We start from the raw sequence: 18,373 nt of genomic DNA, 5'->3' as shown, positions 1-18,373 counted from the left end.
AGAGGGTCTGCTTAATATATTCCAACCATGGTAAATTAGCGCCTTTTCGTTGCTTGTCAAGTATGTCCCTCAAACCCTCCCTGTAATGTAGCAGTTCAGGGATAGACCAGGCTTGCAACCAGTGCAGTGTGGGTCTAAGGTGTACTAGAGAGGAAATGGACTGCATACTTAGATCTCACTTGAAGATCAGAGGGGTACTGTAACATAATTTAAGGGCCACCCTCAAGAACTTGTTTTTGGCCAGCCCAAATGCATCTATGTTACCATAACCTCTTAGTTATGCACCATAGCCAGCTACAGCTTTAGCTCTCCAAACGTCTAAGAGTGGAGGGACAGGACGGAAATGGGTTTTACTTGCAAACCTTGTGATAATAGCTGCTCAGTGGTTAAGTGTAAGTGTGCTTTTTAGGACTTGACTAGCCCAAATTTTGGACCTGGATAGCCGAATTCCAAGGTAATCGAAATCCAGAACCTTTTCCAGCTCTGACCCCTCTAGTGTTATTACCTCTCTAAATCCTCTGTGTGGGTGGATTGCCATGAATTTCGTCTTATTATTAATATTCATAATCGGGTCAGAATTTGAGCAGAAAGACTTGAACCTGAGAAGGAAGGTTTCAATACCTTTTGGAGTTTTAGAACTCAACAGTGTGTCTTCTGCAAAAATATAATGCAGGTATTTTTGTACCCCTGATGACTTGAGAGTCGTTGTCATAGTCCAGAAAGTAATCAACACAGCTGTTGATAAAGAGGAGAAACAATGGAGGGGCAAGAACACAGCCTTGCCTAACTCCCTTGTCAACCCCAAAACGGTCAGTGGTTTTCCCATGTGCTCCCCAGTGGATTTGAGCAAAAGTGTTGTAATGCAGTCTAGTTATGATGTCGTAAAGAGGGCCAGGGAGCCCTATATCTCTAAGAGTGTGCCCTAGTTTGTTTCCGGGGACCATATTGAAAGCATCCTTGAGGTCAACAAAGGCAATATACAGGCTACCACCATTTATGTCAACCTCTTTCCACTTGATAAGTTGGAACCTAAAAACCTGGTTAACTGTGCTGGTCTTAGAATGAAATCCAGCCTGGAATTGTGACAGAATACGTTGTTATCAATCCAGCCTAGTAGACAGTCCAACACCAGCTTGCAGAATATTTTCTGACTGAAATCAATTAGGCTAATTGGGCAGTAGTTTGCTTGATCGGATTTGAGGCCCTTTTTAAAGATAGGAACAATCTCTGCACCCTTCTAGGTAGCAGGGATTTCAGCACCCACCATAAAAGAGTTGGCTACACTGGTGAAATAGGGGGCCCAGATAGCTGCTTCAGAAATAATTAAGTCAACCGGGATTCTGTCCAGTCCTGGTGCCTTGCCAGGATTCTAAGAACAAATAGCAAAATACAGTTCTGCTACAGAAAAAAAGCCTGCTTCGTCACATAGGGCAAATTTTGAGGAGTCAGCCAAGATAAAACAACAGACTCAGGACCTGGTCTGTCCAAGACCGAAAGGTGAACCATAGGATCACTATAGAGGGATTGAAAGTGTTTGACTGAACTTGTGGGAGAATGTTAGATTCTGGTCTCATTTTGGTTGACTTAGTGCTAATCGATAGTATGTGCCAAAAGGCTGCCTGGTTCCCAGATCGCACTGCGGCCAAAATGTTGTTCCAAATAGCTGTGTCCCAAGAGATTTGAGCGCTCTTTAAAACTAATTTATGAGAGGCTCTAGCAGACTTGATGTCTTGTGAAGAACCATCTTTAAGATTGGTAATTAAATGCCTCTTTGCCTCCCTACAGTTTTTGCCATACCACATAGGATCCGTAACTGGAGGGATGTTCCTGTTAGGGCGATGCTGGGTAAATAACCGAAGTTTCAGATCTTCAAATCACTTAACATAAAAATCCAACATCTCGTGGGGATTAGCCTCAGCATCTTCTAAAGAAAGTGAAAGCGGAACAAAGTCCTGGTGTAATAGAGCGCAAACGCTTACATTATTCACTACACACTCGTATCTTACCTTCCTACAGTTATTACTAATTGTTAGGTCTCCACTGGGCAGGTGTAAGTTCTGTGTAGTACACCCTACATTATCCCAAAGGGTAAGGAACAAGGGAATGTGATCACACTCAAATCTGGGCAAGATTTCCATATCAAGCATATTATCCCAGAAGCAGAGATCCATGAAAATATATTCTGTAAGAATTCCTTCGGAAAGTGGGGCGTCTCTACATTGGACTTTGCTCTGCCATTAGTGCTTTCAGATGACAATACACACACAGGTCCAGTAGCTGTAAAGCTAATTTTGGAAGGAATTTTAGACAGGTATCTGAAAGTTGAGGTATACCCCAATATTGGTCCTTCTCGCCTACGATTTCCCCTAGTAAATCTGATGGTTTGAAACTCAGGTCAGAATCCCCACCCACAATTATAGCCACCTCTCCTCTAGCCTTAGCTATGATACCTTTTCAGAGTTGCAAGACCGGGCACTCAACTGCCTTGGATACACTCCTACAGTAGACATTTACAAGTAACAATTTTACTTTATTCCACAAGAGGACTTCCAGTCCAAGTATATCGGGCGAGTCAATAAACAACTGCCTTGTGTGGCAGCCTGAAGAGAGCTTGCGCTAATCTACAAGACCAGCTGAGGGTCTGCCAGCAAAGATTTATGCAATGGGAATTTGGAAAGATAAAGAAATTGTATTGCCGGTTGCGCGTCTCAATAACGAAGCATCACCTTCATCGTAAAATGTTTGACGCCGCATGACTCCTCGAGGAGGAGCCAGCCAGCCTCGCCGTCGCCACCGTCCCACGTATCCGCAGAACCACCGCTGGAGGTAAATCCTTCTCCTACCTGGCAGTCAAAACATGGAACTCCCTCCCCGACCACCTAAGAACTACCCAGGACCATCTCGCCTTCAGGAAGCGCCTCAAGACATGGCTTTTTGAGCAGCAGTAACCCACCCCCCCTCCCTAGCACCTTGAGAACCTTGCGGGTGAGTAGCACGCTCTATAAATGCATTGATTGATTGATTGAGGACATTGCATTGTCTGCGCAGCTTGAGGATGCTGCATCCATGACTGTATGGATGGGAACCGATGCAACTCTGTTGCATCGTCCCCTCTGCTCCTCGCATCAGATCTTTGGCATCAACGTAACCCTCCACACAAGGTACTTTTTCAGCTGGACAGAGTTGGTTGCTGTAGCTGGCCCGTATTCTATCGCAGTCAGCCTGAACTTTTGGATTTACCCTGGTCTAGTGCAACCATATAGCCCCGGTTGGTTCTTTAAGCTTCTAAGCCCTACATTTGCAGATATTCTTTACAAATTTATATCTCGACTTCTACTTATTGGATTTATTTTGTTTTGTTCTTGTTTGTTCATTTGATTAAGCTCTATTTTTCTAACCAGATTTGCTATATGGGGGTGCTAGGGAGCATGGCCGCAAGATTGCTGTCACTTTGTGACGTTCCGCCGGCCAGAGGCACTTATCCTACAGTTATCCGATTTTGATAGGGGCATGGGAGTTCACCGGTCGTAGCTCAAGTGCAGCTAACACTGCCCTCTCACGGGGGCCCTTTACTGTCAGCGTAGGTAGAATTTATGTTGATATTTGCTGACATGGAGCTGTATGAGGCCCTGCAGTAAACCAGTGCGTGAAGGCCTAGCCTGAGGCTCCCTGTAAGGACAAAGTGGAACGGGACCCAGGTGAGAAAAAAACAGCTGAGTTGTGAAGCGGGGCTCTGTTAAGCTAGAAGTTGACAGGCGGATGCCTGGAGCCTGATAGGGGTGTTGAAGGGATACGGCCGGTCAGCTTATCTGACTTTGTGGTGCCCTGCTCAGGCCTGGAACTTTTGCCTGGAGCTGGAACCTGGGAACGTGGCAGGCCCCAGTGCATTGCTAGGCCTGCTGGGGAGTGAAGCAGGGACGCTGCTCGGTTGCTTTCTCCCTTTTAGGGCGGTGTCCCCGGGAGGCATGAGGGCCGCAGGTGGAAGGCCCTGTGCCTCAGATCAGAGAGGGTTGGCATCAGCATGGTCAGGCTGCTACTTGATACCATCGAGGAGGCCAGAATATGAGCAGGTGCAGCCCACGACCTGGGATCTGATGCTGGGCTGCGCTTCTCTCTGGCCGATCGTGGCCTCATATATGCTGTGTGGGACTGAGAGTGGCGGCCCCCTGTGTGGTTGCAGAAACGTGCAATGGGAGGATTATTGCCCAGGATCCTGGAATCTATTGCCTGGAAGGTTGGGGAGCACCTGAAAGGAAGCAGCCCCCGTGTCTTCTGCTGACCTGCAGTAGCACCCGCAAGGCAGCGTTGACATCTGTAGGAAGTTGGCTTTGTGTAGACTATCTCAGAGTGAGAGATAGTGTGCACAGAGTCCAAGGGTTCCCCTTAGAGGTTGATTGTGGCAAAATTAGATAATACTAATGCTCTATTTGTGGTAGTGTGGTCGAGCAGTAGGCTTATCTTAGAGTAGTGTTAAGCATTTGTTGTACACACACAGGCAATAAATGAGAACACACACTCAAAGACTTAACTCCAGGCCAATAGGTTATAATATAGAAAAATATTATTTTCTTAATTTATTTTAGAACCACAAGATTCAGAATTCAAGTAACTACATAAATTGTCAGGTACTTGGCATAGGTAAGTATTGAACTTTGAACTGAAACAGTAGTACACAGTTTGGTCAAAAATGGCAATAAGCTATTTTAAAAGTGGACACTGCAAAAATCAACAGTTCCTGGGGGAGTGAAGTACAAGTTAGTTTATCAGGTAGGTAAAGCACTTACGAGTTCAGTCACTGGGGCATAGGTAGGCCACCGTTGGGGGTTCAGGTTAACCCCAAACACCCAGCATCAGCAACACAGGGCCGGTGCGGTGCAGAGGTCAAATTAGGGCCCAATTAACATAGGAGCCGATGGCGATAAGGGGTGCTCTGGTTCCAGTCTGCTAGCAGGTAAGTACCTGCATCCTCGAGGAGGGAGCAGGCCAGCGGGTTTTTGTAGAGCACTGGGGGTGGGGAGGGCACTAACAGGCACACAAAATCAATGTGATTGAAATCAATGGAGAGACCCGGGTGGCACTCTGGCGATGGAGGCAAGGCACAGGGGGGCTTCTCGGGCCAGCCACTGACTGGGGAAGGAGGGCCTCCTGATGGTCACTCCAGCACCAGTAGTTGGTTTCTCTCGGGCCTGGGGGCTGTGGGTACAGTGCTTCTTCCAAGCGTAGGGTTCTTTGTTACTGGGCAGTTGCGGTCAGGGGGAACCTCTATATTCTCTCTGCAGGCGTCGCTGTGGGGGTTGCAGGGAGGTCGTCTCAGGGTGTCCACGTCATTTGAGTCGCCTGGGGGTCCTCTCTGCAGTTGTTCTTCTGGACACGAGCTGGGAGCGTTGGGTGCAGAGTGTTGGGGACTCACGCTTCCGGAGTGAGGTTGGAGTCCATTCAAATTTGGTGGTTTCTTTGTTGGTTGAACAGAGCCGCTGTCATCAGGAGTTTCTTGGTCCTTTACGTGCAGGGCAGTCCTCTGAGTCGGCAGAGGTCGCTGGTCCCGCTGGTTGTGTCACTGTTGCAGGTTCTTTGAGTCTGGAGACAGGCCGGTAGGGCTGGGGCCAAGTCAGTTGTCGTCTCTGCTGGGCTTTCAGGTCAGCTGTCCTTCTTGTTTCAGGTCGTCGGGAATCTGGTTTCCTGGGTTCAGGGTCGCCCCTAAATAATCAATTTAGGGGTGTGTTTAGGTCTGGGGGCAGTAGCGAATAGCTACTGTCCTTGAGGGTGGCTACACCCTCTTTGTGCTTCCTCTCTGTGGGGAGGGGGGTACATCCCTAATTCTATTGGGGGGAATCCTCCAAAGCAAGATGGAGGATTTCCTAAGGCAGGGGTCACCTCAGCTCAGGACACCTTAGGGGCTGTCCTAGCTGGAGGGTGACTCCTTCTTGTTTTTCTCACTATTTCCTCCAGACTTGCCGCCAAAGGTGGGGGCTGTGTCCAGGGGACGGGCATCTCCACTAACTGGAGTGCCCTGGGGTGCTGTAACACCAGGCTTGAGCCTTTGAGGCTCACCACCAGGTGGTGTTACAGTTCCTGCAGGGGGAGGTATGAAGCACCTCCACCCAGTACAGGCTTTGTTCCTGGCCACAGAGTGCACAAAGGCACTCACCCCATGGGGCCAGAAACCCACCTGGATGTGGCAGGCTGGCAGAAACTGGTCAGCCTAGCACTAGTAATTGGAATGGTATACGGGGGCATCTCTAAGATGCCCATTGTGTGCATTTCTCCATAAATCCCACTCTGGCATCAGTGTGGATTTATTGTGCTGAGAAGTTGGGTACCAAACTTCCCAGTATTCAGTGTAGCCATTATGGAACTGTGGAGTTCGTGTTTGACAAACTTCCAGACCATCTACTTTTTATGGCTAACCTGCACTTACAATGTCTAAGAATTGGCTTACCTGTGGTATAGTGCACCCTGCCTTAGGACTGTAAGGCCTGCTAGAGGGGTGACTTACCTATGCCACAGGCAGTGGTTTGTGGGCATGGCACTCTGAGGGGAGTGCCATGTCCACTTAGTCTTTTTCTCCACACCAGCACACACAAGCTGTGAGGCAGTGTGCATGTGCTGCGTGAGGGGTCCCTAGGGTGGCATAATACATGCTGCAGCCCTTAGAGACCTTCCCTGGGCACAGGGCCCTTGTTACTAGGGGTCCCATTTGCAAAGGACTTATTTGTGTGCCAGGGCTGCGGCAATTGTGGAGACAAAGGTACAGTTTAGGGAAAGAACACTGGTGCTGGGGCCTGGTTAGCACGGACCCAGCACACTTTCAATCATAACTAGCATCAACAAAAGGCAAATAGTTAGAGGGTAACCATGCCAACAGGGGCTTTTTCCTACAGCATCTGTCTGCTTGAAGGTGGTATGTCGCTGGCCTGTCTTGCTGCCGGTGGGTCCTATGTGCTGGTGAGGTGTTTTGCCTCTGGGGACCAGAGGTACTGGACACATCACATTGCCTCTGGCCTGTGCATGGTGCACAATCCTCAGTGTTAAAAAGAAAGTTCAGCAATTCCAAAGACGACTTTGGTCTATTTGTGCCCCCTGATAAAGTTCTGCCCGGGAGTGGCGCGGGCTTCTGATTCCCAACTGGACAGAGCTCCCTCACTCACTGTGGGCCATGTGATCAACCCCTACTGGCCTGCCTTACAGCTGAACCTGGATGCAGATCTTTGAATATCAGGTCTGTTCGTGCCCCCCTGGTGTGAGGCTCCTGGGGCAAGGAGGGACCAAGGCAAGAAGTATACTGCCTCTTGATTGACTAGGAGTGACTACCTGCATGTGAACACAACTTGCCATAAAGATGGGTAAAGCTGACACAACAATCCAAGTTCTCTTTTAACCAGCTCTGGCACAAGTGCATGTCAGAATTGCTTGGTGATTTGTCGCCCAGCTAGGGGTTGGTGAGCGCCCCTCTCAGGGGCATAACATACATGCCATATTTTTGGATCTCAAACAGTCAAAGAGCTATCAACACCAAAATGGTCTTGTTGACGGATAGATTTGACCACCTCAAAGAAAAGGTGCACAATCAGGATGAACGCATCAGCCAGCTTGAACGTTGCACGTTGACTGTTGAGGACGACAGCTCAGATACGAGTGAGAAGTTAATCCAAATGGAACATGTATTGGAAGTTATCTGGAATAAAAAACAAGATGGAGAGGCGCGTTCACAAAGTAATAACCTGTGGATAATAGGTGTCCTGGAATCCACCACAGTGGGCCAAATAGAAGACTATGTTTAGACAATGCTTTGCTCACTCTTTGGTGAGGTGCTCTCCACTGTGCTCGGGGATGAGGGCCTATAGGTAGCTTGGTCAGGGCCCCTTGTCCCCCGGTACACAGCTTGCCTAATAATAGCCTTGCAACAATTTAGATCCCTTGATTACAAAATTTACTAGGTTCAGTGGGATCTCCGGGATGATCATAAACTGGGCAAAGCCAGTTATTTTCCCTCACAGAGCAAGGACCAAGGAGTTTGTTTCAGAGTTTCAACTGTGGTGGGTGGATGAGCCTGTAAAATATCTGGGATTATGGCTGAGCTGAGACACAGATGAACTATGGAGGACTAATTATGTCCGCCTTATGACCTGGCTGGAGGGGAGGGTGGATGTAAAGACGAAGTTCCCACTCTCTTTGACAAGCTTGGGTGAATGCCCTTTGTATCTCCATATCAGAGGAGCAATGGTGTTTCTGTTTCAGTCAATCCTGAGCACTATCACCCAGTTATAAGCTTCGCCTAGTGCTCTTTAAGTATGTTCACAGACCCTATTGTACTTCACAGTACCTGCACAAGCTGGGTTTACGAGTGGACACCCACTGCAAATGATGCTCTGAAGCACGTGCTGACTTCCTACCCTTAACCTGGAACTGCCCTGGGGTGGGACACTTGAGGCACACGATCTTTGACACCATTGATGAGATCACAGAGCTGTCGTTGGAGCAGTCGTCCAGGGTTGCGCTGCTGGGTTGTATCAGGGCGGCCCCCCCCAGGAGCTGTGAAAGTTGACCATACTTTTGCTATTGCTCACTAAGCAGTAGGTGGCGATGCAATGCATTGGGGACGCCATACAGTGCCATGGGAGGTATGCAGCCTATTGCTAAGAACACTCAACCGCCTACTGGGAGCTGATGCCAGTGACGTCTCGCCCAAAAGATATCTGGCATCCCGTTGATGTTTTTGAGTGTGAGAGCTGAGGAATGGATGGACAACAATGCTGTCAATGAGCCTAGAGCTGACTGATTATCATATTGGATAGTCGCTGGTGTGGCACCTACCATCGTGACCTGACTCCACTGCATAATGCACCTTGCTTATTTCTTCACAGAGGTACTAGAAAAGCCATGCCATGGGTCTCCCTGCGGCCTGCTGGGTGGTTTCCATTTCCCCGTCCCACCCCTCCCTTCCCTCTCCCCACTTTATTGACATGCAAAGCTGGCATCATGGGGCTGCTGCAATACTGTACATTCCGTTTATACTAGAAGCATGAAGTTCATTGTACCCACTATGAGTTGTCCTATTGTGCTCTGTATCTCTGTCTGAAAATTCAATAAAAAGATTTTATTTAAAAAGAAAGTGTTGCACAAATACTTTACACATTGTCTCCTAAGTTAATCCTGCCTGCTCTGTGACAAGCTACCAGAGGGTGAGCACAGGTTAGTTTGAGGTGTGTATCTGACTTACCCTGACTAGGATTGTGGTCCCTACTTGGACAGCATGCATACCTCTACCAGTTAGAGACCCAAATTCCAACAATTAGATTGATGAAGATCCAGAAATGAATGGCTTAGGTATGCTTTTGGCTAAAGAGTGAGGTGTCTATTATGTTGTGAAAGCTCAGTGTTGTACAAATATCCCAGTTACTAGTGTGATTATTAACAAATCTTTTGGTAACCTTACTAACATTGTGAATGAGATTCACCCACAAGGAGGACCTGGGATCTGGGAAAAGATAGATTTATGGACTAGTGGTATAGGTAAATACATACTATTAAAGATTATTGTTTTAATCGTAATGTAATTATAGTGATAATGACTGTTTTCCAAAGATTCAAGTTTTGCAAATGAATTCTTGATTTTAGGGGTGTTAGATGTAATTACAGGACAAAAGAAGAAGCAGATGATTGTTGAATGAAGAAATTGCTCTTGATGAGTGGAAGGCTGAACTCTTCAAAAAATTTAGTATTAACAGAAGAAATCCAATAGTAGCAAGAAATATGACTGAGATAATATAGTGTGATGAAGTATTCATTTAAAAATTAAGAGAGGTGGGAATTGTAGAAATTAATTTATTTTATATTTGAATAGTGCTTATATATGGGTAAGACACCTGGCCCCAACTGCGTACAGATTAATTGGGATCGTCCAATAATCGCAGATTATTGATGGTGAATACAGGGGGTGGTAATAGCGTTGTTGGGTCATCAGGACGTTTTATATGCAAACCTGTAATCCTTGAGATAACAATTTCTCAGGATGGTTCCACAGTTTCACAAATTTAGTGGGCATTGACCTTATAGTGGCCAAGCATGATAGCGCTAGATAGTGAAGGAGCAGTAATGCCTCCCTACATTGATAGACTGGAGTAGAAGCCTTGTTGTGTAGGTTTTCTTAATGGTCTTGACTGAGTGTTAGGATTTTCCCTTTCCTGACCACCATCTCTCCTTAATAATTAGGAGTGGATTGTTTGTTGCTTTACCTTAAAAAAACAGAAGACAGGAGGTGTTTGGCAAAACAGGAACGGATTGTTTAATTAAACATTATGGTTGGGAGAGCAGTTACAGAACCGGGGTCTGGGGACTGTCTCTCAGTGTGCATTAGTTTGGAGTAGATTTCTATACATCCCTTTATTGGTTAAAACATGAAAGCAGATGTTATGGAGTCATAAATAGAGTCCAGATAACAAATTCAGGTGGGCCTTGACCTTGTGTGGTCATAATGTGGGCCAGTGAGCATGGGTTGAGATGTCCGGCTTGAGGAGCGCGTTGCTGTGTGTGCTGTGTTCTGGTTGGTTAAGTGTTCCTAACTCCATGTGGCATCCAACTTTATAGTGTTTTTGGGAATGTACGCACCCCTCTGACCATGTCTGTTTTACGGGGCCAATCTCCTGAGACCATTGTGGTTTTGCCGCACCAATCTGTGGGATCTGATGTAAGTTTCCTGTTTGTGCATTTGTCTGCCGTCTACATGCCACCGCACCTGTGACCTGTCTGTCAGTGACCTCAGCCGTAAGTCTCAAAGTCTGCCTGACCACGTTTCTTTGTGCTGGGGTTGATGGAGAGTTCACAAGAGGAGAACCTAATAGTGGTGATGCAAATTCCCTGTTATTTGTGACTGTATTGTGTGCATCAACATTGACTATTCCAATATTAACACGTTAATAATACAGACCAAAATACAGCACTGAAGAAGTACCAGGAACTGGTAACCAACACCCAACATAACCCAGGTAGAGGAGCTTCAGACCAGTGAGTCACTTTGTGCAACCGAAGGGTTTGTTAGGCCTTTGTGAAATAGGCTTGCCTGCACAGCTGAGGCTGGTTGCCAGTTTCTAGTGTCATTTCCCCAAAGGCTATCGGGAAATGGACAAGTGAAGTTTAAGTGCCTGGTGCAATGAGGTGTAGGAATGTGTAGCTGAAATCATTGGCCGTCTGTACAGGAAACAAATAAAGCAAGTATCTAAAAGCCCTGTAAGGTATAAGATATTCCAGACACCATGAGTGTTAGTAAACTCACATTAATCTTCTTAATTGTCTTTGACTATTTTCCCTCAAGTGGAAACATTTCTAACAAATCAGACAAAGAAAAATCTCAAAATCGTTCAAATGTCCCAAATTCATATATTGATCTGAACCGGAGAGACTTGGTGTGATATTTATTGACCACACGATGTTAGTTAAGTAATAATCCTTAAATCCATATATCTGCAGCAAACTTGGACGGCATAATGTGTTCAGTCTCCTAGTGGCAAGCAAGCATTCCAGCCGGAAACGAAGTTTATAATGGTGCCGTCGCGCCTAATCTTGCCCTAGGTTGGGCATCATCCTTCGATCAGATAGAAAGCATTTAATTGCTGCGATTCGCCAAAGCAGCTGCTTAGTCCAGTGAGGTTCGACTGAAAATGAAAACTTGACAGCATAATTAAACCCGGGAAATCGGGAATTGGAAAATATGCACATTTTGATGCATAAATAAGTTTTCCGTGAGTTCTGATTTTCAAGACGAAAAACGTGTCCACATTTTGGAAAATGTTTACAATTTATTCAAATGGTACAATTTAATCTGTATTCTGTTATTATTTTGCGTCTCATACCAGAAATGTCGGTGACGTTTTCGACTCCTTCCAGTCTCCTAATTTACCTTGAAATATTGAGAATAATTGGATATGAGTGAGTTTTATATTGCTCTTCAATGCGAACAAAATCGCGTGCAGGCATTACCGAAGCGAGATACTATTAATAAAGCAAGGGCAGGATTCCCTGTTTAAATTTGTGAAACTGAATATAATTTCAGGTGCGATGAAAATACTTAAGCGGGCTAGTAGTTGCTCTCAAAGCAACACTTCTCATGCGTCCAGAAGAGGGATTGATGGGAAGTTATCCCACGACATTATGTACTCATCCAGAGCGCGAGAGATTTGACAATGCTTTGCTGCCTGTAGCTTACACAAACAATTTTTGATTGTTTTGGGTTTGTTAAAAATGCTTTATGCCAAGTTATTGTTGAATATAATGCATACAGTCAATAAATCAATCAGCAAACTGTACGTCAGACAAACTATTATCATTCACTAGAGGTGGTCTGTATTATTCACCTGGTGCTCTGACTTTCATGGGCCAGGGTTTCTTCACCTGCTTTAGGACAGTCTGAAGCTAATTTGGCACCAAAACTGAATTACATTTGTGTGCCCCCCACCACATTCCCTCCACCTCCCCTTTTTGACAACGTAAAATTTACCTGTCTGTTAAATGGCTTTATGGGTTGCACCAACATGTGGCACCATGGGAACGCCTAGAGAAATAGCCTTGGTCGTCAGTGCCAACAAATGATGCCTCTGCTGGTAGATAGCTGAACACACCTACCCTCACTGTGTATTATAGTGGTAATGTTGTACTCTATGCTGTTAGAATGTGCAATTTATGTGTTTCTTTCATTTTCTAGTCAGTTCTCTCTCATTGTGCCGTCGCAGACTGTGCAGTTGTTGGACTTGAAGATCCTGTGAAGGGGCATGTCCCGTTAGCACTTTGTGTTTTAAGACAAGGTAAGACCAGTTCATAAAAAATGTCTTTGGTGGTCATGGACATTATTGGTAAAATGATCATCTCTCAATCATCCCCACCCTGATGGTTACCAGTTTATCTATTTTGGGTTTTTTGTAAAGTGCAACCTAGTAGTTGGTGGCCTCAAAGTGCTAAAGAAGTGGCAGCAAATGGGTGAGCTAAATGTCTTCAGGTATTATAGTGTGTCCCAGTCAGGCCTTCATGTCCGATATTGTCCGATATTTTCTGATAGTCCGACTAAAGAGTTCACACTGATGTTGGCTAGAGCCCAGGTGTATGTTACGGCCAATCTTACATGTGCATCATTCAGACTAGTTTAATGCTGCAGTAGGCTGCTCCTAGGATAGCTCAATTACCTGAATGCTAGGGTAAAAAGGTGGGTCTTCAAGGATTTCCAGAATTTGAGGCAGGTCTTTTCATGTCTTAGGTGGTTGAGTAAAAATTCTTGAGAGAGCAGCCCTGGTATCATGAGAAGAAAGGGACCATGTTACTGAGTAGAGGATTGTGAAGATGATCCAGAAAAGTGCATGTTTTAGTCCAAAGTATCAATCACTTAAGATTTTTTTTTAATTAAATTTTGCAACTTAGATCATAACATTCAATAATTTTACAGTACTGAGAGTGTAACCTGCTTAACCAATAGAGCTGCGTTAGCCATACAGATGAGAAATACAGAAAACAAGAATAAAATAAAAAGGTTATGCTTTGCCGATTCATAGCGCTCAAATTAGTAAATAAATAAAGCAAAATGTAGGGACTGACGTGGATTTCAAATACTACTTTGGCCAGGACAAGTAACACATAGGTCAACATATTGTATTATCGCAAACATTGTGGCCTGTACTCTTTAAATTAGTGGTCTCCAAACTTTTTGATGCCACGCCCCCCAGTTGGAAAATTAAAAACCTTGGGTCCTCCTCAGAATGTTTCAAAATTATTTTATAAGGCTGGCAATGTTTAAATATGTCTAGGCCTATTTAAACATTGCAGTTAAGTACTGTTACCTTTTTTTAAATGCAATAACATGCTTCTGCTTAAAACAAAGGCCTATTATCTCTCTAATGCTTCTTTTGGCTAGAGTCTTGCGCCCCCCCTAGGATCACTTGGCCCCCCCAGGGGGGCCCGCCACCCAGTTTGAAGACCTCTGCTATAAATGAATTTCTGGACGTGTTTTAGTGAATATCATCCTCTCCCTTTCTAAGGAGATACATTCTAAGTGGCCACCAAACATCCCTGGGCCTATAAGTTAACTCTCCGAGCCACCCTGATGTGTTGGTGCAGTACTTCCACCCCCAATGTCTCAATACCTCCCTCTTCAGGGCGGAGAGATGTTGCTGTGAATTTACGAAGATTTTGGGGAACCTCCTTAACCTGATCCAGTAGGGCAACTTTGGGGTCCAAAGGAATGGGGAATCCCTCCTAGTCTGATAATGAGGCTATTATTGCTTACCAATAGCTGTAAATCTGTGGATAGAGCCATGCAAGGTGCAAAAAGCCAGCATCTGGAGCCTTGCAGCATCTGCAATTAAACCACTATGTTTGAAACTTAGCGCCTTATAGTATGGTTTGTGGAGATACTTTAAGTGTATAATTCTATAGTGATTGCTCATAGAGCGCTAATTTTTGTACAACAATCCCCCCAGTCTGTCTGTTATCTGATCCTCTCATTCCATGCTCGTTCTCTTTTTCGAAGCAGAGCCAACCACTGGTGCCTCCTTCTGAATCACCACATATTGCTTGGACACCATATGACTGTTGGTTGTGGATGAAAGCACTATAGTGAGTGGAGTAAACGTCGAGGGCTGTTGTGAAAATTTCGGAAATGTACACCTACAAGGTGCTCTCAGCCTGCAGTAGAAAAACAACTCAAGTCCAGTCTGTCAAGGTCTATTTGTGACAGACGGTAGGTCAACCTTTTGGAAAGATATTGCACAGTGTGGTCAACTGCCTAGATCATAACTGCTGTACTGACCTAGTCTCTTCCGCTAGAGCAATCCTAGGATGTTGTATTAAAGCAAGCTGTTAAGAATACATGAGCTCCCTGGCGCAACGTATGCCAAGCTGCCACTGAACATTCCAGATATCAATCATTTGTCTGCTATGGGAGAGAGGCCCACAATCCACTGCCCTATGTGACTCAGGATACATATTACTTGTTTCTGTTGCTATCTGCTGCATATAGGGCGGTGGATAGTACCAGAAATAAACTTCTGTGGTTTAGGACGTGAGCTAAAAATCCTCCCCTGCTCATACGGAAGAGTCAGCACTTTCTGTTTAATTAGGGCGCTTTATTAATCCACAATAAACTTAGCAATAGACTTTGAATCATGTGTAAGAAATGATGATTCAGTTGCAGTGGAATGGGACGTATTTAAACAAATAAAGCAGTTTCAGCACAATTACCATGTTCATGAGTGTTATGCGACCTGCCATTGAGTTTCACACAGCACCATACCTTTTCTTCATTCTATGTCATGGCAACCCTGTAATTATCCCTGATAATGAAGATTATATCCTTGCTGATCCAAACATTAAACTATTTCAAAGCCGAAGAGCACCAACTATGGTGAGCACTCTGGTGTGTACCTGGTGAGTGGATCCCTTAAGAACTTGTCCCAGTTAATTGAGTCTAGAGAGCTCTCCAAACTGAAAAATATCATGGCTCTTTGATAAAGAGTACAATGTCATCCTCATATACTGACATTAAAATTCCCCTGCTCTCTAAAGTACAGAACTCTGGGTGATGTTGCCGTAATTTACATGCTAGAGGTTCAATTGCCAGTGCAAATAAGAGCGGAGAGAGAGGACAATCCTGGTGAGTACCCCTAGTAATATGTATGGGGTCTGAAACCTGGTCATTCAGGCAAATCCTAGCAGTGGGGACTGTGTTCAAAACTAATGTAATCCAAGAAGGATTGTGGGATACACATTTTGCACATTATCAAGAATAGCTACTCTAATTCAACTGAATTGAAGGCTTTAGCTGCATCTAAAAGTACTGTCACAGCATGGAGAACTAGATTCACTTGATGTAGCAATGCAAAAATTATACACAGATTGTGAGACGTTGATCTGACCAGACTGATCCGGCAAGACCATTGTAGGGAGCGGGAGTGGGGGTCTGCTAGCAAGTAGCTTTGCTAAACTTTTAGTATCAATATTGGTTAGGGAAAAAGTCTGACACGATTCACTTCTGTCCCAAGGCTTATGAGGCTTAAGTAACATAATTAACATGGCCTCCCGCATGGAAGGGGGACAATATGCGTGTAGTACAGGCCTCATCAAATACCACCAGCAACAGTGGCATCATTAACAACATGTATTCCTTATAGTATTCACTCGGGATTACACAGCCCTCAGCAGCTTTACTCACTGGTGGACTTGGTATCGCCAGCATTAACTCATGTAACATGAATGGCTATTCAAGAAATTAGAGGTGGGCACGATCTAACCGAACTGATGCCTTATCACCTATATGTTGACCTACACTGTTGCTTACATTGTGCCATGCTAGAGGTATGTAGGCCGGAATAAAAGCCAACAAATCCTTCCAGTATCTTTGCTCTCATACACCACAGATGGATGATCGAATCACAGGGAGACCTGATTAATGTGGCCAGGATGGAACTGGCTCTTTAGCCCTCGCAAACATTCTTGCTCGCCTATCTTTCTGCATATAATTCACCTCTCTGCTGTATTGCGGTACTCCGTGAGCTTGACACAGATTTCTGTCAACATGGCAGTTGCATGAATGTATATATATTTGATTTCCTGCTCTTGGAGAGCAGCCTTCAGCTTGCCATATGTGCTCTAAGTGTTTTCAATATGCCATGCTGTTTAGTAATACATGCACCCGTGATTACCACCTTAAAGGCCTCTCACAGTACCCCATGGCTATCCAGAAAGCCCCCATTAAGTATTATATAGTGTCTTTCGTAAGTACCTCCCTGAAGACCTCATCCTATAGAGCCCAAGGAGGCAGCCACCATCCATCATATTTTCTATTTGTTCCTAGAATTTGAAACTCCTATTGAACCAGTGAGTTGTTTGATAAAGTTCTTACTAAATGGAATACTGACCTAGTTCAAGAGCATACATCAGGAGAGACCAACTAGAAGTCAAGCCTAGGCTATGAATTATGAAAGTTGGAAACAAATGTTCCCTCATAACACTTTAAATTCCTATCTCACCAGATGCCTTTCACGTTATGCATAGCATAGCAATTATCTTGTTTAATTTCCGAACTGCTGTCAATGTCTGATTCTGCAAGAGTTGAGATCTGTAATAGACACTGTTGAGAACCAAATTGAAGTCACCTCCTCAGATAACGCATTGTGGTTTTATTATAAATAATTTATTACCTTTTGGATAAAATGGGGAACATTCACAGTAGGCCCATATGTATTGATAGTACTGGTGTGTCTACACTCTAATAGACCCTCCACAATAAAATTCCTTCCCTGGGAATCAGAGATATAATTAATAGGGTAGAAACACACTCCTTTCATAATCAATATTGCCACATCATGAGCTTATGAAGTAGGCATATTTCTGCCACACCAACATGTTGAAATTTAGCTACTGAGGAGCTAATTAAGTGCGTATCATGCAATAGCGCAATTCCAAATTTATGATGGTCGAAGTACACCAAAATGTGACACATTTTCGAAGGATTATTCAACCCTCTAACATTCCATGTCAGGCACACCATTGCTCTATTTCTGATCACATATCGCATAAAACAATTTGTGATCCATATAACATTTAAACAAAAAATGCTTCAATGATAAAGTTTGGCAATGCGGAATGAGTACTGTGTACGGCTATATCATAACAATAGTAACCATGAGTATTTGTATGACCAACATTCACCAGACAATCCACCCCTCACTCACACTGATATGTTAACTAGCCGGCTCCCTTGCAACAATTCCCCCTTTTCAATCCCCAATATTATCCCTAGTAGCCACACCAAACCTACAAACAGTAAACTAAATGTCATGTGGGTTGGAGTGACAGTCTGACGCTTCCACTCAAGTGGAAGTGATCAGACAAGGTTGCGAATATTGGCATAGTTATACACAAATATTGGGTGCAAACTTTTCATAGAGACATTGATAAAACATTTTACCCTTGGGTGCTCATTGTTGTATCGTCCCCAGTCAATCTTGGTTCACCTACTGTTGTTCCTGGATATCTCCATAGGGTCCCCCTTAATTCTTTACAGTCACCCCTCCTGTTTTCTGAATTGGTTTTTGCTGACATTAGGGCTTTGTGCACTTTACCACTGCTAACCAGTGCTAAAGTGCTTTTGCCATCACCCTAAAACATGGTAAAGTTGGCTTACACCTCATTGACACATTTAATTTATGTTACTGCATGTATCCAGAGCCTATAAGGCAAATGCTACTAGTTGCCCTGCAGCGCTCATTGTGCCACCCACTAAACTAGTGCTTCAAAACATGCCTCAAGTCTGAGACTGCAGCCTGTAGGGAACTTTTAAACTGCTATTGCAGCCTGGCAAAATAAGCCTTTTGCTAGGCCCAAGGCTTCCTTT

At 44.7% G+C, this 18,373-nt stretch overlaps 1 protein-coding gene across 1 annotated transcript in view; it reads left to right on the top strand.

Annotated features, from left to right (window-relative positions):
- ACSS3 (acyl-CoA synthetase short chain family member 3) overlaps positions 1-18,373 on the top strand; it is a 951,593-nt gene that overhangs the window by 911,651 nt on the left and 21,569 nt on the right. Inside the window, exon 14 of the mRNA XM_069228767.1 lies at positions 12,698-12,797. Coding sequence (XP_069084868.1) covers positions 12,698-12,797 — 100 coding nt within the window. The remainder of the gene's footprint in view (positions 1-12,697; positions 12,798-18,373) is intronic.

This window comes from Pleurodeles waltl, chromosome 4_1 (genome assembly GCF_031143425.1).
Source record: "Pleurodeles waltl isolate 20211129_DDA chromosome 4_1, aPleWal1.hap1.20221129, whole genome shotgun sequence".
NCBI classification, from domain to species: Eukaryota; Metazoa; Chordata; class Amphibia; order Caudata; family Salamandridae; genus Pleurodeles; species Pleurodeles waltl.
This window is presented reverse-complemented; position numbering and strand designations above follow the sequence as displayed.